Raw genomic sequence first — 25,148 nt, 5'->3', positions numbered from 1 at the left:
TATTTTAGATGGAACTGTGAGTTGCATACGCTGATAATGGGTCCCTGCAGCTAATCTTAGCGTCAGTCAGGACCGGTATGGCGCTGCTTAATATTTCCGTCAAGATAGTCAGATATATCTGACCAGGAGATTGCACACGATACTGCACCCATTATTGCTATCCTGCAAGTCATAGCCTGCAGGTAGTAGTGCGGAGGATTTTAACTCAGAAAGGTTTATGTATGCGGCACCATCTGGTGCCGGGCCCCTTGCACGACCCCCTTAAAGGGCGGTTTATTTCTCAGAATCCTCTCCTTTGAGGATCGCCGGGCGGGCCCCATTGTCGTCACTCGCTTGGAGTTACTTCACCATACTGCCCTTTTGAACTCGGGGTATCTCGCAATTTCTTGCAATTTACCCCTGTGCAACAGACTATCGCTCCCTGCCAGGGTTTTTCACAGTACATGAATTACCTCCGATACCACATCAGTCTGTCATTCCCCCTGCAGGGATTACCACAACGGCCACCCTGGTGGATGTCGTTTTATATGAAATACTAATTGGCGTGATATACGCCCTGTGGTTACTTCCCAGTGGCTCTGCCGTGAACTGGATGGTGTATTTGGCTCTTTCCCTCTCACGTGGGGGGAGCCGATTTCAAGTTTTATTATCCCTGCTTTGGGGCTGGTAGCCAGGTTCATTCTGGATATAGAGAATGTCGATCCTGCACCTGTATCATACATCTCCCGTTTTCTGCCCAGCGGGTGGATCTCATAGCGGGAGTCTGGCTGTCGCCAGATACGAGGAGTCACAAAGGCCTCCTGTTTCCCATTCCCTGAGGGTCCTCACAAGTAATGGAAATCCCCTTCTGGGATGGATTTGTATGTTAATCGTCGGGTTACAGGCATTAATACGCCTCCCATCCCGGCCTGGACGGATTTTACGGATCCGTAGGTGGTAAATTTGCCTGAAATCAATGTACTCGTTTTCAGGGCCTGTTGCCCGTCCTACCATGGCCATCGCATGGTAATGCTTTTGTGACGTTTTTCCCCTCCAACACGTCTGGGGTTCTAATATCTTTTGCCGCTCACATAAAATATGCAGTGGTCATATGTGGGATTACCTACATGGGATGCCAGTCTTCTAACTTTCAGGGTTTCGGCGGCGTCTGTATCCGCCGCAATACCCTATGGCTGCGTTATGGGAAAGCAGAGGTGCAGACTCCTTCCATGGGGAAGATCTTGTTTGGTTCTGACCTTGACAAGATCGTTGCATCATTGGCAGTATCACTAATGGGCGAGCAGTCCTGGACTTCCGGACGACCCTGTTTCTACACCTGAGGATATACCCTCAGCCTGACGGGACAGATCTACATCTGGGGAATTCCACAGTGAGGTACTGATTCTCAACGGCCTCTCATTGCTCAGGCGGCTTCCTCACAGGCATTGTTACACGGGCCCTTCTTCAGACCTGATCAGGGCCTTACAATTCCAGAAAGCTATACAGTCTTTGTGGTAAGCAGAGCTATTTCGGCCAACCTCACTATCTCAGTGAGGGACTGGTTGTTCTACTTTCTTTCTGGGGCAGTGACCGACTGGTCCTCGTTTTCCTATACTCTGTCTCAAATCCCTGAATCAGATTCCAACGGTGCCTGGACTCAGGTGGAATCGTCCATGCTCCATCATCCGACGTTTGGAACCTGGGGATTTTATGGTATATCTGAGTATTCAGGATACGTACCTACGGGTACATACAAGTGTTGCTGTGGCACAGCAAACCTGAACCCATGCTGATGAGAGGGCTCTGTAAGTTTCGGGCTCTGCCTTTTGGGACTGTCCTCAACTCCACCGGGGTTTACCAGCCTTATGGATTTTCTGACAGTTCACCTGTTCAGTGTATCCGAATGCTCCTTTCTCTGGACGGTCTCCTGCTTTTAGCAGGATCACCAAGGTACTTTACCGCCAGGTCAGGATAACCGTGGCTTCTTCTCGGCACAGATAATTAGTCAACGGAGAAAAAGTCCTCCCTGCATCCCTCACAGGGTTTTCTTCATCTGGGAGCACTGCTGGATTCTCAGAATCTGAGAATTTTTCTGGCGTAAGACAAGATCTCCACTCTTCAACTTGGAGTGTGCAGATATCTACGCAGTCGACATATGTCATTACTCTTTGTGATGCGCGGTCTACCAGAGTGTCTACCTTTTGGTAGGGTGGAATGTGCTCAGTTCCATTCCAGGCCTTGCCATAATTGACTCCCCTCCAGATGGATCGAGGTTTTTCCATCGGATAGCTGTTCGAACGATGATACTTTCTCCGGAGGCGAGTTGGTCTCTGTCCGGGTGGCTATGGCCATCTCATCCAGGGTGTTCTTTGCTACAGACAGTGTCTGGTCCGCATTCGTTTTGGGGCAGTTGGACGTCTGTCGCTTCTGCCATGCCACTTAACTTGTTGATACTTTAGTCTGTCTTGGACCTTCACTCTGGCCTAACCCATATGTCACGGTAAACCTAAATAGGTTCAGTCCGACAGTGTCACAACAGTGGCTTCCATCTAGGCAACACTGGTAGTTGGGTGGCAATGTCAGGAATGTCATCCATTCTGACATAGTCCAAGGGTCTTCTCCTGGCCAACTCTGCAGTGTTTATTCCCGGAGCTCTCCATTGGGAAGCGGGCTTCCTCAGCTGTCACGACGTGCATCCCGAGGACTTGTCTCTTCTCCAAGAGAGGTTTCAACTCCTGGTGAGCAGAGGGGGCCTCCCTGAGGGGATTGACCCTCATGGCCTTCTGACTCGATCACACACTACCGGTGTTACAGTCCAGCTCTTGGAGTACTGAAGCTACCTTCAGTGACTCTTTGTCAGTGAAGTGGTCCTTCCACTTTGTGTACCTGTGTCCTCCGGTCTCCCTTCTTCCTCGAAGTCTTCGGAAGTTTAATTAGAGACGGAGGGGCTTTCCTTCTGGGGGCTCCAGTTCGTCCCAGACATCACTGGTACTAAGATTTTCGGAGTCTCCTCATCGATGCTCCTTTCCTACTGCTTCACTATCTGGACCTGTTGTCTCAGGGTCCTTGTTTTTCCCTGGACCTGGATCGTTTGTCTTTGACTGCGCCCCTACTGTGGTCCTAGGGCTTCCCTGGCTCTGTCTTCATTGAGATGTTTAGAGCAGATAGGCCAGACTTTGCTGGGATCTGCCACGGACTGTGGCATACATAATTCTTATGGTATCGTACCTGTCGATACGATCCTCCGGTGTCCAGGATTTCCAGATATTCTGGCATTCCTTCCGGCTGGCTTGGGTTTCACCCTTGGCCTGGCCTTCCTGACAGTGCGGATCTCTACACTGTCGGTATGGTTAAGATATGGAATTGCTCCGCTCTGGTATCCAGTTCATCCTTTGGAGTGTTTTCTGGATTATGCCTCCACTTGTCCTCCCTAGGGACTCCTGGGGAGTTAGTAGTGGTTCTTTGTTCCCTCCGGGGACAGTCAATGGAACCGCTGGTTGTGATAGCCATTACATGGTCTATTGTTTAAGCTCTCTCTCTCTCTCAGGGTGTTTAAATCAACCAGGAGAGTGTCTGAATTGGGAGCGTTCTCATGTGGCTCCCTCTTCTGGAGGGCATCATGTCAGGGTGTGAGTTGCTCTCGCCCTGTGTTTCTTCTTAGAGTGGTTTTTAGGTTCCATATTATTCTGGAACTTATGGTACGGCCATTCAGTCCCCAATCCTCTCGACTGGTGTGGCCTCATTGACTGTGGTCCGGCCTCTTTGGCTTTATGTGATCCGTTCAAGTTCCTTATGGTAATTGGACTCCTTATTGGTGGTCTGCGGTTTCTGGTTTTCACAGGAAACGATGGCCGGCCTATAATGAAATGTTGGCTGGATGGCCTCGTATGTCTTCCTCAGGGGCCTACCCATGGGTAGGCATTTCTGTTGTTGAGGCTTGTTTTTTCTCGGGCCATGTAACCCTCGTGGGCGGCTCGTTGTGGCGCCTCGGCTGTTTTGCCTTACTAGGTGTCCACGTGGTCTTCTGTCCATACCTTTTTAAGGTTCTAGGCATTGGTTTCCTTTGCCTCTCAGGATGCTTCCTTTTTGGCGACGGAGTCTCCTCTCAGCACAGGAGCGTCCCCACCCTTGGTTGAACTGCTTTGGGAAATCCCCAAGGTCAACCCTGTGGACCCCCTATGGACCCTGAAGTAGAAAACAAGAGATATGGTAAGAACTTACCTTTGTTATCTCTGTTTCTATAAAGTCCATAGGGTCCACAGGGCGCCCGCCCTGACGCACCTGGCTTCATATGGGCTGTGTTACTGGTCACCAGTTTCCCGTCTCCTTTTCTGTGAGTATGGTTCTAGAGTGTTCCAGTTTTTCTCTCTTTTTCTCTCCTCCTCCGGCCTTTGGCTACTTACAAACTGAGGTGCCTCTGGCTGGGGGGCGGGGTTATAGGGAGAGTGGACCCAAGTGCATCCTGGGAGCTAAAAGCTTTAACTGCGGGGTGCCCGGATTTGGTTCCCAACCTATACCCCAAGGTCAACCCTGTGGACCCTATGGACTTCGTAGAAACAGAGATAACAAAGGTAAGTTCTTACCATATCTCTTGTTTTTGGGTGTGAAACACTGTCGCATTGTATTATATTACTTTGCATAACATAAGGGATATTGTTATGATGAAAGGAAACGAGAAGTGGGTGGCGAAAGTCCTGTCTGTGCTGGTTTCATCTATGGCCTGTCTGGTGGGTTGTCCCCTCAGGATTTCATGCAGAATGGATTTTGTGGTCACTGTTATAAAGAGTCACCACATCCAAGCTCCTGGGGGGACCCTCTTGGTACTCTTCTTTTTTTTTTTTTTCTCCCAGATTAAGGCCCTGTATACCTCTCCTTGGATGGCCAGGTTATACAGAGCTCAATGTCCTACTAAGCTGTTATGCTTTTGTAGTTTTGCAAATATATTGTTTAAATGCATGAGGTTTTGCTGTGTGTTATACTGTCTTTATTCTGAAAAACAAAAACTGTCAGTTATAACTGGACTTCACCTTTAGTAGATATTTGTGAAGGTAAAAGTGGCCCTCCAGCAGGCTATACACTCCCTGATGGTGTCAGGGGTAATAATCCCAGTTCCAGTGAATCTACTAGGAAAAAGATATTATTCCAACCTCTTTTTGATTCAGAAACCCAATAGGTCTTACAGGCCTATTCTAAACCTAGGGAGACTCAACACATTTATCCGGGTACCCAGGTATCTGATGGAAACCCTTCGGTCGATTGTGTTGGCAATGGAACCAGGGGATTTCATGGTGCACTTGGATAGTCAAAATGCATATCTCCATGTACCAATTACACCGTCCTACCAACGGTTTCTGCAGTTTGCAGTGCTGCAGAAACAAACCAAAAAGGCAGTGACTGAAATTGGAATTATGAACAGCCCCTCGGGTGTTTACCAAAATCATGGCAGTAATGACGGCTGGCCTCAGGCGCCAGGGAATCGGGATTCTGCCATACTTGGTCGATATCCTGCTATTGGCGCAATTTCCACAGGAGTTGCAGTGTCACCTCAGACTGACAATTGCCTGTCTACACAGATATGAATGAATCATAAATGTAAAGAAGTAGTCGCTTCTGCCGGTATAGCAGATAGTGCATTTAGGGGCTCACTTGGATTCTCTGGCGCAGAGGATATATCTGCCAGAAGAAAGGACTGTGACCCTTCAGCTGTGGATAAGCAGGCGGCTTCACAGCCGGTCAGTATCTGTTCATTCAGCGATGCAGGTTCTGGGGTCCATGATGTCGACCTTCGACATGGTGGAATATACCCAGTTCTACTCCAGACCTTTTACAGCAGTTAATCCTCTCACACTGGAATGGGGCGTACTACTCAATAAGGCCACAGACTATCCGTCTCTCACCAGAAGTGCGACTGTCCCTGTCGTGGTGGTTGTAGACGTGCCGTCTCAACAAGGGTCGCCCATTCTGGATTCCAGATTGGGTCCTCCTGCACGACCAATGCCAGCCTCCGCAGGTGGGGCGCAGTGACAGGTCAACACACATTTCAAGGAAGATGGACGCAAAAGAAAGTCTTCTGTCCATAAATGTCCTGTAACTAAAGGCCGTATTCAGAGCGCTGGTTCAAGCTCAGGAAATAGGGCAGGCCTGTCTAGGTACAATTTGACAGCGCCACCGCAGTAGCCTACCTCAACCATCAGGGAGGCATACGGAGCCAGGCTGACATGGCGGAAGTATCAAACATTCTGGTCTGGGCAGAATGTCACCTTCCAACAACATCAGCTGTGTTCAAACCTGGAGTCCTCAATTGGAAAGCTGGATATACACGCCGGAAATTTGGGCTTTTCATCCACGAGTATTTCAGAGCCTTGTGGACAGATGGGGTCTTCAAGAGGTAGACTTCATGGCCTCAGGTCACAACCACAGGGTCCCCAGGTACGGGTCCAGAACAAGGGATGCTGCAACCAAGTTTGTGGATGCTCTGGCTGTAAAGTGGAAATTCAGACGGGTGTATCTGTTTCCTCCAGTTTCCCTTCTTCCAAGGATCATCAGGAAATTCAAGCAGGAAAGCATGACAGTAATACTGATCGCTCCTGCTTGGCCCAGGCGCCACTGGTTCACCAATCTACAGAGTGTCTCTACAGACAACACATGGCCTTTTTCTCTAAGGCCGGACCTGTTAATACAGGGTCCCTGCCTATACCCAAATCTTCTTCGTCTGTCTTTGACGGCATGGCTCTTGAGATCTCCGTCTTAAAGGCAAAAGTTTTTTTACAATTCTGTAGTTCAGGCAATGTTAAGGGCATGAAAACCTTCCTCTGCCTGCATTTATTACAGAATTTGGCACTCTTATTTTCAGTGGTGTGAACTGAGAAAATGTGACCCTAAGGTGCTTAAGGTCTCTGAAGTGCTTTTGTTTCTTCAGGCTGGGTTAGACCGGAGTCTTTGTCTGGCCACCCTGAGGGTTCAGGCTCCTGCACTTTCAATTTTTTTTCGTTGAAGGATCGCCACATTGCCTGATGTTAGAATATTTTTTCAAGGTATTCTGAGGGTTCAGCCTCTCTATGTCCCATGGTAGCCCCGTGGGATTTGACATTGGTTCTCAAGGCTTTGCAGGCTCCTCCATTCGAACCCCTGAAATCAGTGGACCTGAAGTGGTTGACAGCCAAGACAGGTTTTTCGTTTGGCTATCGCTTCTGCCCGTATGGTCTCTGATTTGGCAGCCCTGTCTTTTCGATCTCCTTTTTTAGATATTCCACCAGAATAGAGCTGTTCTTCATACTAGGGCCGGGTTTCATGTGAATGAAGAAATTGTGGATCTGGCTTTGCAAGCTTCAGGCCCTTAAGCTGGTGACGCATCACTTTATGTTGTCCGTGCACTATGTAGATCACACCAACTCCATTTGAAAGTCAGATTCTTTATTTATGTTGTATGGCTGTCATAAGCGAGGCTGGCCAGCTAACAAACAGACTTTGGCCAGGTGGTTGCATATGACAATTTCTCAAGCATACACACAAGCTGACCTTGCTGTTCCAAACACTGTCACAGCACATTCTACTTGATCTGTGGGACCATCGTGGGCGACTCGTCGTGGTGCCTCTGCTGAACAAATATGCAAGGCAGCCACGTGGTATTCTGTCCACACCTTTGTCAAATTTTATGCATTTGACACATTTGCCTCTCAGGATGCTTCTTTTCGGCGTAGAATTAATCTTGTGGCTGATGCACAGGAGTTTCCCCACCCATAAAGGGAACTGCTTTGGGCGTCCTAAGGTAATTTCTGTGGACCCTATGGACCCCGAAGAAGAAAATAAGAGTTCTGGTAGAACATACCTTTTGGTTAACTTTTTCTTCGAGGTCCATAGGGTCCTCAGAGCACCCACCCTAACGCACCTGGTGTTATTGGGTAATCTGTTCTGTTGTATTTCTGTGATTCCCTCTTCTTGGAGAAAGAGTGTCTAGAGTACAAGGGTCCTTCCTTCCCTCGTTCTCATCTTTGGTTGCATTCTCCTGCTTGGGCTTGATAACAAACTAGCTGCCTGTAGCCAGGGGCGGGGTATACTGTATGTGGAGGAGGACCCAGTGCCTCCTGGGAGCTGGAGCTTGTTAACTGTTTTTGGTGCCTGGATCACTCCAGCTTTATACCCCAAGGTAATTTCTGTGGGCCATATGGACCTCGAAGAAAAAGAGCTAACAAAGGTATGTTATACCATAACTCTTATTTTATTGTCTATAGACATTGTTTCTATTTCTTTTATTGTTTTATTATCTTTTGGTGATTTTCTTTTTCATTTTCTATTAAACAAAATTTGTTTTATTCTATATGCGCTCCCTTGTTCTGTATTTTACTGTTTATAGCACCTATTGGCTTGGTCTAGAATCCAGAGATTGATTAAATCTTCAATGCCTCTGTATATATTCACTGTATGATGTCGGGTTGCTAGGGGAGTGGAATGTAGGAACTCCGCAGCTGGACTTCTTGATGATGTAGCTCTCTTGGGAAGGATTGATTTGTAGACTCACTTGACAGTGAATCTTATGACAATTAACTTGGTCTTTTTTTGTCCGTGCAACTGTTCTATGGGTCTTGTTTAGAGATATAACTGCACTCTGAAGAATATTAGCATTTGTCCTGTTGGGGGCTCTATATCCCTGTTGTCCAGTATCCCCACTGCAAAGTATGTGGGGGGATAAAAGTATTCAACGTATGTACAAAATTAATTTCACAAACCGTAGTATGATCAAAAAAAACAGCTTTAGATTGAGAAACCTTTGAAGACGTGGGTCATAGTATTCAATTAATATTGCAGTGCAACTGTCATTTATAATTTGTTTTGTCGATTTAATGAATATTCCTTTTGATATTTAAAACAATTATGGGCAGAAAGGGTTTATAGTAAGGCTGCCTACACACCTATAGATATGTCCAATCTTTCTGGTGGAAAGGAAAATCTGGTAATGTATGGGAGCAAATATTAATAGAAATTTGTTCCCAAACGTTGGAAAACGTACCAAATTTGTCTTCCCACCAGACAGATTGGACAGATATATCTATAGGTGCGTACGCAGTCTGTGTCATGTGTAATTAGTTAAAAACAAACACAAAAAAAAAAGTCTCGCTCAGGCAAACAATCTTCAGTAACACAGTAACATCTGAGAAAGGACCTACATTAATTTGAATGTGTCTGTTTCTGCAGGATGCCTACATGCAAGCAGTGACCTGTAATGAGTGGAAGAGGAGACTGGAATCGCCCTCTAGAGAACTGATTATATTGCATAACCCCAAGGTACAGTGAGAGACCTTTAAATATTGACTGGGTTGTGTCTAATTTACTTTTATACAGCTAGGATATGGTGAGGAGCAGGTATGGAGTGACACAGATATTGGGTATGGTGGGGAGCAGGTATGGAGTGACACAGATATTGGGTAAGGTGGGGAGCAGGTATGGAGTGAGACAGTTAGGGGTATGGTGGAGAGCAGGTATGGAGTGACACAGAAAATCTTGATCGGGTGTAATAATTAAATCATGGTGACCTACACATACCAGGATTTACTCAACCCTTGCTCGTGCCTGTTCCATCAACTTCTCTTTAGCGCATATTCAATTAGGCTGCGAATATTTGTTATCGCCGATGACATCATTTTCAGCATTTTGAATTTCCCCTATATTCAATTTCAAAGACTTTTAGGGACTTAAAAATATGCTTGCACCAATTTTCATGTACCCCAAATTTGATGGGACTAGTTATTTAAAAAAAAAAAAAAGTTGCTAAATGCTATTCTTCACCACTTTATTAAAGACACATTAAAGCACCTGCCGACACCGTTTAAAAACCCTAAATACCTTTTAGCAGGGCTTTTCGGGGGTACCCATAGTGATCCCCCATGTTAGTACATCTTTTGGGGGGTGACAGGCTGATGTCCCCAAAGAGTGACAGGACCTTTACACTACTTACCTTTCCACCAGGTCACGTTTTTGCCGAATCCTAATTGGATACTGGTATACGCGGGTAGGCGCCCGATACTTTTCACCGTCATTGCAGGTTTTCATGGGGATAAAGTCCGGCCTCTGACTCTTCGCCTCTAATTGAATATGGCCCATAGTAGTGTATTGTAAAGTCTTGAAAATAGGTTTTCTGGTACTTGTTTAAATCTGTTTATCTTAATCCATCATTGGACACTGGAATAAAATGTGGTGTAGGGGGCGCTCTTCCTGGAGCAGGCGCAAGTACGAACTTTTGTTATGGGCTGTGTCCTACCCCTCTGCATCAGTTGATACTGGCTACATCAGTTTCAACTTTAATAAGGCCATCGGAGACATTAGCTACAAATGAAGTGTGCAGTGCTGAACTGAGATTCCCTATTATCGTGAATCTGCGCATGAGAAAGATCTGTCCTGTAAATGTGCAGAACGGGACCTGCGTGATCGCGCGCTGCCCCTTCGCCTCCGCCTGATTGACAAGCAGAGGCATTTTAAAGGCTGGGGCGGGGACGGCCGGTGTGTCTGTAAACAGGGGCCTGTCCATCCCTCTTTCCGGGAGTGGCAAGGCCAGGGGCTGCATCCACAGACAGTTTCCTGGCCTCGTGAGCCGACCAGGCAAGCAGTGCTGGGATCCCAAATGCAGCAGTGGGTGTCATACCCCTCCTGCTGCATTTGCATGTTTGCAAGAGTGGAATTGCTAAGCTGCTTGCTTGCAGCTTTGCAATTCCGTCCAGTACTGAATCACCCCCTGAATAATAATAACACTTAACAACAGAGTGAAAACACAATCAGATTGATACACAGATAGGTAGTGAGTTCAGTGTCCCTCATTTGGATTAAGCATAACTGATTTATGGGGAGTCCCAAAGAATCCTATTTTATCTAACATACTATTTAGGGTCTTCAATGGGGATGTTACAAAGATGCCCAATAAGGCTGGGTACACTCGGCTATGGTTTGCGTGTAAAACTTAACAACCAAAACTGATGTCTATGGATACAAAACATTATATTTGTTGAACTGTAATAAAAGCATGGATCAATGACAACGAGGCCACCTTGCATAATTGCTCCACCTAGGCACCTGATCTGATAGAATGGGCCACCAGGTTGTGAGGAATCGGGACCCTTTCCAAAATATACGCTTGTCGCTGTGATCCAACTTGGCCCCAACTGTTTTGGTCTGGACAACTTTGCTTGTTTGCATCATAAAGCACCAAGAGACTGTCAGTTTTACATAAAGTAGCGGATATATTCACACAGATCTGGATAGCTTGAACAACAGAATTGCTACTGCCAGAAACCTTGTTTTGGCCCAGAGCATGAATCACAATCTCCTGGTTGAGATGAATCAACCTTAGTTGAAATGAAGGTCAGGTGCGCAGGACCATCCTGTCTTGATGGAGAACCAAGAACCCCCTGACGCTAGCTCTGAGACATGTCTGGTAAAACAAATGTCCAGAAAAAAGGAAACCTTTTAGGTCGGGAAATTCAGATAAAGGTGGTTTTTGTAGCACTGAAAGGAACAAATTGGAATCCTAAGGGACAGCAGGGGGTACGTAAAGTGGTTGGATATGAAGCACCCCCTAAAGGTCTAAACTTCAGGAATGGAATATCATAAATGTTACTTTCACATGATCATCATTGCATTCATCAGGACTGTTTGTATATCCCTTGTGCACCTTGTGGTTCTGTTGGGAGTCCTCAAGTCCACCTCCGGCAGATCTCTCCATTCCACAAGTTGGTCCTTGGGATTAATCTCATGACGACTGAGGACACCGACTCCCCAATTTTCTACACCTGGGATGAACACCACGGATATCACCGGCACATTCCTAGTTAATCAGTGAAAGAACTTTGCTGCTAATGCCATTGCCACAGAGAGGTGTATACCACCTTAATGGTTGATGCATGCTACGGCCGTGGCATTGACTGATTTGCATTCAAAAGGGCCTTCCAGGAAGGTAGGACTTCCTGAAGAAAAAACAGAAAAGCAGCCCTAAGCTCTAGTACTTTTATGGGAAGATGTGCCAACCCAAATCCCTTGGAAATGAAGGTTCAGCGTCACAGTGCCCCGACGCTACAGACTCACTATGGTCCATTCCCAGTCTAATGTGCTGAAAGAGGTCTAGGTCGATAATGCCTACTACCCACTAGTCGCTGAGGCACAGCAGATGGGTCCCCACCATGGACCGAGAGGTGCCACGTTATGCTGGCTGCTTTTCAGTAGGATTTGTCCCGGGACAACTGTCTAGTCCGAACTGCCTGCCTCTGTGATACCCTCCACAGAGTAGCAGCTTGGTAGGCCTCACCGTGTCTACCCTCAAGCAATAATGGTCTGCACAATCCAGATGACAATTTTTTCAGACTTCCCTGGAAGAAAAGATAAAATATTTGAAAGATGCAAAGCCTCCAATGCCCCTTTTGGATTCTGCATTCTCCCTGCCACCATTTAAGCCAGAGATTGTGCCTGGCCGTGATGGCGAAAGTGAAAATCCCACAAACTCGCATAGGTCAGGTCCATCGTGGGTAACAAGGTTGGTATGACAGACTGTATGACTGTGACCCCTCACTGAGCTGTTCAGCCTAACTATTGGCCCAGACACCCGCCAGGGGAGCCCTGAGATATTCTGCAGCAGTGACTAAGATTGATTGTCCCCTCACATTTCCTATCCGAGCTTTCATTTAAGGAATAGAAATGGTGGTGGCTTTTGCCAGCCGAAATATAGGGCATTCACCTTCTCCTACTAACCCAAATCATATACTCTTCTGAGAACGAATATGAAGAATTGAACCTCTTCGGAAATTGATATTGCCGATCAAACTTCTTTCAAGTCCCTCCCAGGATTCTGTAAGGTAATAGACGATGGATAAAGAACAGCAGAATTCTTTTTATATCTCAACAAGTAAACCACAGGAATGTTAAGGTTCCACCAGGTCCTGAATATCCAAGGCAAGGATTACAGTCCTTACAAAAATGGTTCCGACTCCTTGGACACACATCCTCCCTTAGGTGTAGGATGGAGAATATAATGACATATGCTCCTCTTGGGTAACAGAGGGATATAGATAGATATATATATAGATTTATATATATATATCTATATATATATCTATATATATATATCTATATATATATATCTATATATATATATCTATATATATATATATCTATATATATATCTATATATATATATCTATATATATATCTATATATATATCTATATATATTTGTTTTTTTTGCACTTACTCCTGAGTGTATTACCCCTGTAACTTGTTATTACAGTAACCAAGCTCCTGAGTATATTACCCCTGTAACATCTTATTACAGTGACCCAGCTCCTGAGTGTCTTATTACCACTGTAACACTGATTTATTACACACAGATCTAGAGCAATAAGATTCTGTATTGATGCTTATATCTAGACTTCTTATTGCCCCTTCTGTTGTTTGCACAGCTTATGGTTCATTACCAACCAACAGGAATCTCAGATGAGTGGGGAGCCACTCCAAGTGAGCAGGGGCGACCCAGAACAGTGAAGAGAGGGGTCGAAAATATCTCTGTGGAAATACTTCCAGGTAATGAGCCACACATAATATGTGGGTGTCTCGCACTGCCAAATGAATTGCTTCATGTGTTTAGTATATCCTATGTTATTTTATTCTCTTCTTTCTCCACTGTGGGGCACAGGGATGACTCTGGGTATAGCCTGGAGAGGAGAGTCTGGGCACCAAACAGTTAATGAAATTACCCACAAGCCCAGGCTCCCTCTCCTTTATATCCCGCTCCCAGCCACTGGATCTCAGTTGTAAGTTTGATGCTGGCAGGAGGTGGGCATCTGTTTATAGGAGGGCTACTTTAGGTGGTTCTCCGTTATTTATTTTACATAGTTTTATTCAGAGTGGGCAGTGAAAGGCGTCCTATAGGACGCCCCCAGCACAGGTGGCCGCGGCACTGGCGACTGGGTCAGTGTCTTTAGCCGCGGACTCCCACACAGCAAGAGCTGCAAGTCACAGCCAGCTCTCATCAGGGGATGTGCAGGTAAGACGGGGTTCGCGGCTCTCACGTCTGAGCAGGAGACCTTCGGCTGTGCTGGCAGTGAAGGGCTCTCTCTTACCGCGCTCACCACTAGACCACCAGATATATATAATTAATATAAACTTTAGCCTAGTTTGTCCAGGGGATATTTCAGGTGTCCATGTCCTTTCAGCAAATGTTTGATAAAGATTTAAAGGGCTGACTAGATGGGCCTAGTGGTTCTTATCTACTACTTAATCAATTTTTATGTTTCTATGTCTAGACAGGGCTCCTAGGCGTAGGCCTGCTACACGTGAAGGTTCCACTCCTTAATCGAGTGGGGTTTCAGATTCAGAAGTTTCCTAAGATGATGAGGCTAGCGCCTCCATTGCATCAGATGTGGAGACATCATCTGTCCCGAAGGAAACTGACCACTGTAGACTTAGAAGCTCTTATTAGAGCAGTTAAATCTATTCTGCTAGTGGAGGAATCGGAGAAGCCACCTAGATCCAAGGCTCCTGTTTTTAAAAGGCAGGAAAAGACTGTGGCGGAATTTCCGTCTTTTGCACAGCTAGAGGATCTCCTGGCGGAAGCATGGACTCATCCTAGTAGACACTTTCAAGTTTCCAAGCGTATTGCTGCTTTTTACCCTCTCCCAGCTGCGTATAGGGCTAAGTGCGAGTCTTCTCCCCCCCCCCCCCCCCCCCCCCTGGTGGATGCCCACATTAATCGACTTATTATGTCATCCCTCCTACCTGTATGGCCTCTTAAAGATCCTACAGACAGGAAATTGGATTGAAAAAATTTCTTGAAAACTATTTGTGAATGCAGGAGCTCTGGCTCGTCCATCGGCTTGGGTAGCAAAAGCTGTGGTCCGCTGGGCAGACTCTTTGGAGGAAATCTTACCTCCGGTGAACACAGAAGTGACTTAGTTACTATGGTTGCACACATAAGGGAAGCAGCTATTTATCTCTCCGAAGCAGCTATAGATTCTGGGATTTTAACCTCTAAGGTTTCTGCAGTTGCTGCCAGAAGAGCTCTCTGGCTGCACACAGGGAAAGCAGACACAGATTCAAAGTAGGCTCTGGAAGCCCTTCCCTTCTCGGGTGAAGTTCTGTTTGGTCCTGATGTGGACAAGATCATGACTACATTGGCAGCTTCCAAATTGGCCTTCCTGCCGTCTGTCACCACTACGAGACCTAGGACTTCACCATCTTGTTCCTTTCACCCTAAGGGTAAGGCCAGAGGTCAGCCATTTCTACTTCCAAAAGCTCCAAACCTAGAGGTAAGCAGCTCTGGTCCACCAGAAGTCCAGCCCCCAAGCCAGCTGACAAACATGCCGCATGATGTAGCTGGCCTCCTCCTGGAAGACTTCAGTGTAGGAGGCCAGTGTGGCCGGAGGTCGGCCCCACGTGTATAATGGCAGCCGCGGCACTGAAGGGGTTAACCCCCGTGCTGTGGCACCATTTTTAAAAGGACAAAAGGCGCCAGGCGCCCATTGTAAATGTGTACTCTGCGCTAGGCGCTGAGTGTTAATAAGTGTGCTTTTAATGTTTTATATGCCGCGGCCTGGACCTGCTGCACTGCAGGAGTGTGGGTAGAGTGTGGCTGCACGCTGGGAGACTGGGAGAGCCAGCTCCCACTGCGACCAGCGCTGAAACAGTCACAGGACACAGTGTAAAAGCACACTGCACGTGGTTTATAATAAACTACTGTATTAAAGAATGTATGTATGTATTGCTGTAATGCACTGCAGCTGATCTGCAATGCATGAAGCAGAGTATATTTAATATGCTATGCACTTATAGGAATATGGTTCAAGAGTATATTATAATGGGGATTGTCCTCCTGACACAGGAAGTGATATGTTAATTATCCTGACCTATGATAGTGGTCAAACCCTTTGTGTAACAAAGCTTTCTGTGGGAAGGTGTGAAGAGAGTCAAATGGCCAAATCATCCTTTGATATGTCCCTGAGACTGTCTCTTGTGTGTCTGCACTTCTGGGGAAAAAGTATTTGTTTCCTGATTTCCGGAATATTGCAAGAAGACAAAAGCGAACACTATTGCTGGTTACTCCACATAGATATTTTGTCACTGTGTGATAAATGTATCAAAGGATGAATGTCATTTACCATTTCCTGTGAAATGTTATATCAACATGTTAGGAGACCGTTATACTGTATGCTAAATCAGTTTATGTTTAGGAAGCAACTGCTTTTAGGTGGTAGATTAGAAAGGAGGAAATTGGGTGACTCCTTTTGAAATGTAATATGTTGTTAAATTTATATTATGTGAGGAATCGTGATTGGTTGAGTGGAACCCAGGGCGGATTTACCCCCCTGTGATATTGTGTGTAAGAATGATATAAAAAGAGGGCCTGTGAGCCCTGTAGGTTGTACATCTCTGAAAATCCTTTGTGGAGAAGAACTGCTGACTTGATAAGAATTCTGTATGCTAATGTACCCCTTCATTCGGAAGGTTGAGTCTTTTTTAAGACATTGAGCAATAAAATAGGAGTTATGGTATGACATACCTTTTTGTTAACTCCTTTTCTTCGAGGTCCATGGGGTCCACAGCCATCACATTGGGGTTTATGGATTCATCCAGGCACCAAACAGTTAATCCAAGCTCTCAGCTCCCAGGATGCACTAGGTCCTCACCCATATACCCCGCCCCTGGTCAAAGGGCGTCAGTTTGTCACAAAGCCCACAAAGAGAAGGCAAAACAGAGGTAAGAAGGAAGGACATATGTTCTCTAGAACCACTTAAGAGACACAACAAAACTACCCATTAACACTAGGTTCGTTAGGGTGGGTGTCCTGTGGACCCCATGGACCTTGAAGAAAAGGAGTTAGGAGTTATGGTATGACATACCTTTGTTATTTTCTTCTTCGGGGTCCATGAGGTACACAGCCATCACATTGGGGATATACCCAAGCAGTACCCCTAAGGGCGGGAACGCTCCTGTGTCTCGGAAGAAAGGAGGATCCTGCGCCCAAAGGAGGCATCCTGAGAGGCAAAGGTGTCAAATGCATAATTTCTAAAGGTGTGGACAGACGACCACGTGGCTGCCTTACACAATTGTTCCGCAGGCACGCCCCAGCGGGCTGCCCACGAAGGACCCACAGACCGCGTAGAGTGTGCCCTGATCGAGTCTGGCATCCTACGACCCACCTGAGTATATGCCTGTGATATGGTCATACGAAGCCATCTTGCTTAAGTCTGCTTATTGGCCGGCCATCCCCACTTATGGCAGCCATAAAGAACAAAAAGAGGATCAGACTTCTTCAATTTGCTGGTGCGCTCCACGTAAATACGTAAAGCATGCACAACATCCAGGGAAGCCTCACCTAAGGACAGCCCTGACACATGAAAAGCTGGGACCACAATTTCTTCGTTTATATGAAATCGTGATACCACCTTAGGGAGATATCCTGCTCGGGTCCGCAGCAGTGCTCTATCCTGATGGAAAACTAGAAAAGGAGAGCGAACTGACAAGGCTGCCAGGTCAGACACCCTACTAGCAGAAGCGATGGCCAAAAGAAAAATTGTTTTTGCTGTTAACCATTTGAGATCTACCGACTCCAAAGGGGGAAGCCTGTAAAGCTTTAAGAACTAAGACAAGTCCCATGGTGCTACCGGAGGAACAAACGGAGGCTGCACCCTCAAAACTCCCTGAAAAAAGGTTTTTACATCAGGCAACGAAGCAACCCTACGCTGGAACCAAACTCCCAGCGCAGAAGCCTGCACTCTTAGGGAGGCCAGACGAAGAGCCTGCTCTAACCCTGACTTGAAAAAAGCGAGTACTCGGGAGATCCTAAACGCACTAGGATCATATTTTCTCAGTTTACACCACTGAAAAAAAGAACGCCAAACCCTATAGTAAACCTGGGCCGAAGAAGGCTTTCGTGCCCTCATCATGGTCTTTATTACTGGCACTGACAACTCTTTGGCTCTTAAAACAGAGGCTTCAAGAGCCACGCCGTCAAAGCTAACCGAGGGAGATCCGGATACCAGCAGGGACCCTGTAGCAGCAGATCTCGCCTGAGAGGAAGTGGCCAAGGCGTGTCCACTGAGAGGTTTTGTAGATCGGTAAACCAATGTTCCTGGTCCAAGCAGCGGCTATCAATATCACCATGGTTTCTTCTTGTTTGAGTTTTCGGACCACCCTGGGAAAAGAGCTAGAGGCGGAAAAAGATACGCCAGCCCGAACTTCCACCTTACTGACAACGTATCCGTGAAGTCTGCCCGTGGGTCCCTGGTCCTGGACCCGTACCTGGGGACCTTGTGGTTGCGATTTGAGGCCATAAGGTCTATCTCTGGAAGACCCTGTCCACCAAGACCTGGAATACCTGCGGGTGGAGAGCCCACTCCCCCGCGTCTATGTCCTGCCAACTTAGAAAGTCTGCTTCCACATTTTGTACCCCTGGTACTAAAACTGCCGTTATCGCAGGAAGATGACGTTCTGCCCATACTAGGATCCTTGACACTTCTGCCATGGCTCCCCGACTTCGGGTGCCCGCCTGCCGATTTAGGTAAGCTACTGTGGTAACATTGTCGGCTTGCCGTGCACAACATCCTGGGCTTGTACCAATGCCCTGAAAACTGCCCTCAGTTCCAGTACATTTATGGGCAGACAACTTTCTACCCTTGTCATCTTCCCTGGAAGACATGCGGGCCTGACACTGCTCCCCAACCCCGAAGACTGGCATCGGTGGAGAGGAGAGTCCAATCCGATATCCAAAACGGCCGACCCTGGTTGAGGTGGTCCGTCCATAACCACCAAGTCAGGGACAACCTGACCTCTGGGGAGAGGTAGATCTTCTGAGATTTTATCGACCGACAATCCCTGTTCCAGCGTGAGAGAACCCACCATTGCAACGGCCGGGAGTGGAACTGTGCATATTGCACCATGCTGAAGGTGGATACCATTGACCCCAGCACTCGCATGGCCGCATGCACGGATACTCGTCTGTTGTGTAAAGATGGCGTATGCGCCCCTGTAGGACTGCAATCTTCTCTCCCGGTAAATACAATCTCTGCTTTACCGAGTCCAGTCGTGCTCCTAAGTGCACCAACTGTTGTGCTGGTTGAAGGAAGGATTTCTTCCAGTTCACAATCCAACTGTGCCTCTGCAAACAAGAGATTGTCACCTCGAGATGCCTCATCAACTCCTGCGGAGATTGCCCTAGCAGAAGGAGATCGTCTAAGTAAGGCAAAACTCTGATGCCCTGGTGCCTGAGGGCTACCATTATCACCGCCATGACTTTGGTAAAAACCCAAGGGGCTGTGGACAGGCCGAACGGTAATGCCTGAAACTGATTATGGTCCTGCCCTACTGCAAACCGCAGAAACTGTTGATGGGATACCACAATGGGCACATGTAAATAAGCATCTTGAATATCGAGGGATATCATGAAGTCCCCTGGTTCCAAGGCTAATACTATTGACTTCAGTGTCTGCATATGAAACTTGGATACTCGTATGAACGTATTGAGGTCCCTTAGATTTAGAATTGGTCATAAAGACCCATTTAGCTTCCGAACCAGAAACAGATTGGAATAAAAGCCCTTTTGAACCTGTTCCTGTGGCACTCGGATGATTACCCCTGTCTTCAGCAGGGAGTGAACAGCTTGCTGTATAGCCAACGCTTTCACAGACCCCACAGGCTGGGGTACGGAAAAAAACCTTTGGGGCGGACTTCTCCAAAACGTTAGTGCATAACCCTGTGAAACTACTTCCCGAACCCAGTAATCTGTTGTTGTGAGATGCCAGATGTTCGAAAACCGAAGAAGTCGGCCTCCTACCCTGGGATCCCCCAGGGGGAGGCCTGTCCCATTAGGCCACGGGTTTATCCTGAGGCTTGGAACCCGGCCGTTTGGTTTGCCAGGGCTTTTTAGGTGATGGTTTTCTACCAACACTTGCTCTACCAAAGGGCTGACCTCTGACCTTCCCCTGAGGACGAAAGGTATGAAAGGAAGAAGACCTTTGTCTAGGACCTGATGCTGAGGGTAACCCTGCAGCCTTGGAGGCTGCCACCGAGGCTACAATTTTGTCTAATTCCAAGCCGAAAAGGACTCCACCTGTGAAGGGTAGAGACTCTAAGGCCCTCTTGGACCCCGAATCAGCCTTCCAATCTCTTAACCATAATGCTCTACGAGCGACTACAGAGGCTGCTGAAGCGCTGGCGGACAATATCCCCGCATCTAGAGCTGCCTCTCCAAGGTAAGAAGAAGCCTCCTTCACATAGGAAACTATATCCTGCTGTTCTTTGGACAACTCAGGCAAGGATTCAGCCAAAGCCTTCATCCATTCTTCTATGGCTCTAGCCACCCAGGCTGTAGCCATTGCCGGCCGGGTAGCTGCCCCTGATATTGAAAAAATTGTCTTAAGGCAACCCTCCAGCCTCTTATCAGTAGGATGTTTAAGGGAGCAGGCTGAAGGTACTGGTGAAGTGGAAGACTTCATTAAATGTACCACATGTGTATCCACTGATTTTGGAACCTCCCATTTAGAACACTGCTGAGAAGAAAACTGATATAAAGCCGAAATCTTTTTAGCCACATGGAACCTTTTGTCCGGAGCTTTACAAGCTTCGCCCAAAAGTTCCGATAAATGCTCCGACCAGGGAAACTCCGCTTTGACCACCCTCTGGCGCTTAAACACCGGAGCCTTCTTATGTATAGGCTCTGCCTCCTCGATATTCAAAACCGATTTGACCGCCCTAATTAAGAATGGGACATTAGCCACTGGAAAAAGATCCCCCTCTTCTATGGAGAGAGACCCCTGAGAGGATACTTCATCCTCCTCGGAAGACCAATCAGAATCTGTGTCCTGATTTGCCTGTGTAGCCAAACGTCTTCTAGCTTTTGGCTGTACTGGTTTGGCTATCTGAGGCGGCTGCTGAAAAGCCAAAGACGACGAAGGGCCTGTTTGCCCATGCGCATACATATCCATCCAAGATGGCAACATAGGAGGCATAAATACAGCTGGCTGCAATGGCTGCTGAACTCTCATCCCCGGAGCAGCTGGAACTGCTAATCTTTCGGCCACCTGGGCCATGGAAAAAGCAGCCCAAGGGGGTTTCTGACCCGATGGCGGCAAATTTTATTGCTGTGGAGACTCTCTAAAACAACGAACACATAAGACATTTTGCACAAAGTCCTGAGAGGACAAGCCTGCCTTACAGGCTACACATGATATCAAAAGAGGGGCCTCAGCCACCTGCCTTTCAGAATCTTTTGACATATTTAAAAGTCTAAATCTATATATACATGTGACCCCACCTCACACACCGGCTGCAGGCAGAGAAACAGTAATGAAATGTAAATAATACATACACACAGTTTCAACAGGTCATAAACAATGTATATATACTTAGCAGAGTCTATGCAATTTGTTTAGGCTCCCATGCGCTATAATTAGCAAAGCCTAGTAGCATATATGGAGCTTCTGTATAAATGATCCCAAAGGAGAAGTATACAGGGAGACTGACCCAATGCTTCCTGAGCAACAGCCATAGAGAGCACTGAGAGTGGTCTGTAGCTGACTTAAATAGGAAGGCTGGGTGGAGCAACCCAAAAGCGGGACCTCAGAAGGATCGTAGTTCGGGTTAGGGGAGGGGCTGCCGGGGAGGCGTGCATCACCTATGCTGTTTGGACCACCCGGCAACTTACATGGCCGCCGCCATCCCCCCCCCTCCCCCCCCCGGCTGTCATATCCCGGTGGTCTGTGAAAGCAGACCCAGTGACTGGCTACCCACACAGCAATCCTCCGGCCAGTCTCTAAGCCGGAGGACGGACCGCTTACGACCGCGGCGTAGGCGGCCGCCCACATTCCCACTTACCTGCACCCCGGCGCGGTCCAGAGCAGAGCCCCTGTCGAAATCACTAGCCGCAACTAGCGTTGCGGCGCCGGCAAGGTTTGATGAAGCAGGGACCCGTGCGTCTGCTTGACGCGTGGTAACCTATACGGGACCATGTGCCCCTGCCTTCCTGTAGAGCTTGAACTTCGGGACTGCCCTGCAGTCCCACTGCTAGTACGGTGCCTTCTCGCACCAAACAGTACACTGACGCCCTGTGACGAGGGGTGGGGTATATGGGGGAGGACCTAGTGCATCCTGGGAGCTGAGAGCTTGGATTAACTGTTTGGGGTTTATGGATTCATCCAGGCACCAATGTGATGGCTGTGGAGCCCGAAGAAGAAACACCTTTTTGCCTTTACTTCAATTACATCTGTACCCTGCGACCAACAGAATTGTGCCAAAAGCTATTCCGTTCTCCGGCTATTCTGGGTAAGAGCTCAGCGTCTCCAAGTTCAAGCCCTCTGCCAAGCTACCGTGCAGACCTGGTCCATTGCGCGGGATCAGGAGGAATCGGCCGACACCAATCGGGGTGTGGCCGCAGCTAATCAATGCATACGCAGCAGAAGCGGTTCCAGGTGCCGAGGTAGGAGCCTGATTGTACGTAAAAAGCGGTTCCAAGCGCCTCTGAAAGGAACTTGGTGGTGGCAGCTTCAGTAAACGCCCACAGCACAGTGGGCGGAGTCAGTGGCAGGCGGTCACTGACGGTGAGGAGGAGTCCACACGCGCTAACCCGTGACCAGGGCCGACCTAGACGAAAGGCGTCCGGTCACTGCCAAAAAGCAAAGAAGCTGGCTGTGTGGATGCAGACCACAACAGACGCTTATGCCAGGGGCGTTGTCTCAAGGCTATGCCTTCAGGTTTTGACAGCGTCCACCTTCATGGTTTTTTTTTCCTTCGGCCTTTCTACTCAGTCAGACTCTCGAGGCGTCTATTCGCGCTCTCATGGGTCCGTTATTCCTGTTCCCTCGTCCCAGAGAGGGTTAGGCTTTTACGCCAATCTATTTCCTGTTCAGAAGAGAGACCGATCCTTTTGACCCATTCTCAATTTGAAACGCCTAAACAAATTTCTCCGGATTTCCAAATTCCGCATGGAGTACCATTGGTCCATCATCCTAGCATTGGAACCGGGGGACTTGGCGTCATTGGATATGCAGGATGCTTTTTTGCATATCCCTATACAAGCCAATTACCAACATTTTCTCAGGCTATCCAAACCAACCACTACCAATTTAAATCGTTTCCTTTTGGTCTGTCCACGGCCCCTCTTGTGTTCACGAGGTCATGGCAGCACATCTGCGCCACATGGGCGTCAGAATTTTACCATGCCTAGACGACTTGCTTCTCTTAGCACAATCTCCAGCAGTACTCAGGGATCACATCCATCTGGCGGTAGAGCTTCTTCAATCACACAGGAGGATAATCAATTGGAAGAAGTCAACGCTATTTCCATTCTAGGAGATGGTCCACCTGGGAGCCTTGTTTAGATTCCAGAACTCAGTCTTTCTCCTTCCGGACAAGATCTTCTCATTACAAACCAAATTTGCACCTTTCTCAGTAAGCATCGAGTGTCCATTCACTTGTGCATGCAAATTCTGGGATCGTTGGTTTCAACTTTCGACATGGTGGAGTACGGTCAGTTTCACTCCAGTCCTCTCCAGGGACTCATTCTGAAGCGTTGGATCAAATTGCACCTCAACCTCAAGGCTCGGATTCTTAATACTCCCCCAGGAGGTACGTGTCTCCCTACTGTGGTGGCTCCAGCATTCTCATCTGGACAAGGGATGCCCCTTTTTTGATCCAGGACTGGGACCTACTCCCCAACAATGCAAGCCTTTGGGGGTGGGGGGCTGTAACTTGTCATCTAATCTTTCAGGGCCGTTCGATGCGTCAGGAGAGCCTGCTTTCCATGAACATCCTAGAACTTTGTGCCATGTACAGGGCTCTGTGTCAGGCACAGCACTTACTTTGGGGACCTCCGGTGAAGATACAGTTGGACAACACAACCGCGGTAGCCTACATAGCACTCGCAGTCAAGGAGCCATGCAAGACATCAGCAGAATTCTTTGCTGGGCGGACGTCATTTTGGGAAAATTTGTTAAGCGGTCTTCCTAAGTCATCAAAACGTCCATGCAGGCGAGTGGGCCTTATATCCGGATGTCTTTCAGCTATTAGTCCGTAGCTGGGGCCTAACGGACATCGACATGATGGCGTCTCGCTACAATCATCAGCTTCCGAGATATTGCTTCCGTATCAACGATACGGAAGCTCTCCTGGTAGATGCACTAGCGGTTCCTTGGACCTTCCCTCTGATTGATAACTTCTCTCCGATCTCAATGATTACTAGGGTCCTTCGCAAGTTCAAACTCGGGGCTTGATTCAAACCCGCTTGCTAAATGCATTCGCATGCAGCCAGCGTATGCAAATCCATCAAGTCAGGCGATTGCACGGCAAGGCATTAGCACGCTCACTATGTCTTGGCGTGCAATCGCTCTGTGTATGCAGACGCCCACCAGCCTCTATTAAGACGCCCACTAATGCATGTCATCTCCAGGAAGTGTATGCAGCCGTCAGTAACATCAGATGCATACACAGCACTTGTGGTTGACCATACCCTACCACAAGCTCTGCGAGCGCTTCAGTGTAAAATTCAGCCAAGTGACGTGTACTATGACTCTGCCTCTTTAATTATGCACGCCTCTGAAACGGCGTTAAGATGCTCAGGCACGCCTGCGTTCACACCACCACTCCCCCGTTTCTAGCGGCCAGCCCCTCTCACCACCCACAAACTGCTTCTCCTGTCACTCATTCAGCCGGGCTGTCTATGCGCAGTGAGTGAACACTTCTCTATTGCTCACACTGGTTCGGGCACAGCGATGCATGCGTAGAATGCAAACATTGGCTGGCTGTGTGCGAACACATCCTAGCGAGCGGGTCTGAATCAGGCCCTCTGATCCTGGTGGCTCTGGATTTCCACCTGAGGGTGGGGTATGCAGATCTGCTGAGTCTCTCCATAGACACCTCTATGCATCTTCCACAGATCTTCTGTCTCATGGCCCCTGCTTCTATCCGTCTTGGGCTACCTTCCCAAGGTAGTATCCTGCTTCCATATAAATCAAGAAATAGTAGTTTGTGCATTCCAGACTACGGATCCATCTCGGGCGGAGGCTTCGTTGCATATGGTGAGGGCTCTCCGGCTCTATGTCAAGAGGACCAGAGAGACTCGCAAGTCAAACTCTGTTCATCTTGTATGCTGTCCATAAGCGGGGCTGGCAGGCTACTAAGCAGACCTTGGCCTGCTGGCTTCGCCTT

The 25,148-nt window shown here is 47.7% G+C and overlaps 1 protein-coding gene across 5 annotated transcripts in view; it reads left to right on the top strand.

The window, feature by feature from the left end:
• The window catches only part of DDHD2 (DDHD domain containing 2), a 107,198-nt gene that overhangs the window by 26,478 nt on the left and 55,572 nt on the right, over positions 1-25,148 (top strand). For all 5 annotated transcript variants that reach the window (XM_088480400.1, XM_088480398.1, XM_088480402.1 and 2 more), the window contains 2 exons: positions 9,172-9,261; positions 13,415-13,535. In XM_088480400.1, the coding sequence (XP_088336526.1) occupies positions 9,172-9,261; positions 13,415-13,535 (211 nt within the window). The remainder of the gene's footprint in view (positions 1-9,171; positions 9,262-13,414; positions 13,536-25,148) is intronic.

The sequence above is a fragment of the Taudactylus pleione genome, unplaced genomic scaffold (assembly GCF_031769625.1).
Source record: "Taudactylus pleione unplaced genomic scaffold, aTauple2 ptg000253l, whole genome shotgun sequence".
Classification (NCBI taxonomy): Eukaryota; Metazoa; Chordata; class Amphibia; order Anura; family Myobatrachidae; genus Taudactylus; species Taudactylus pleione.
This window is presented reverse-complemented; position numbering and strand designations above follow the sequence as displayed.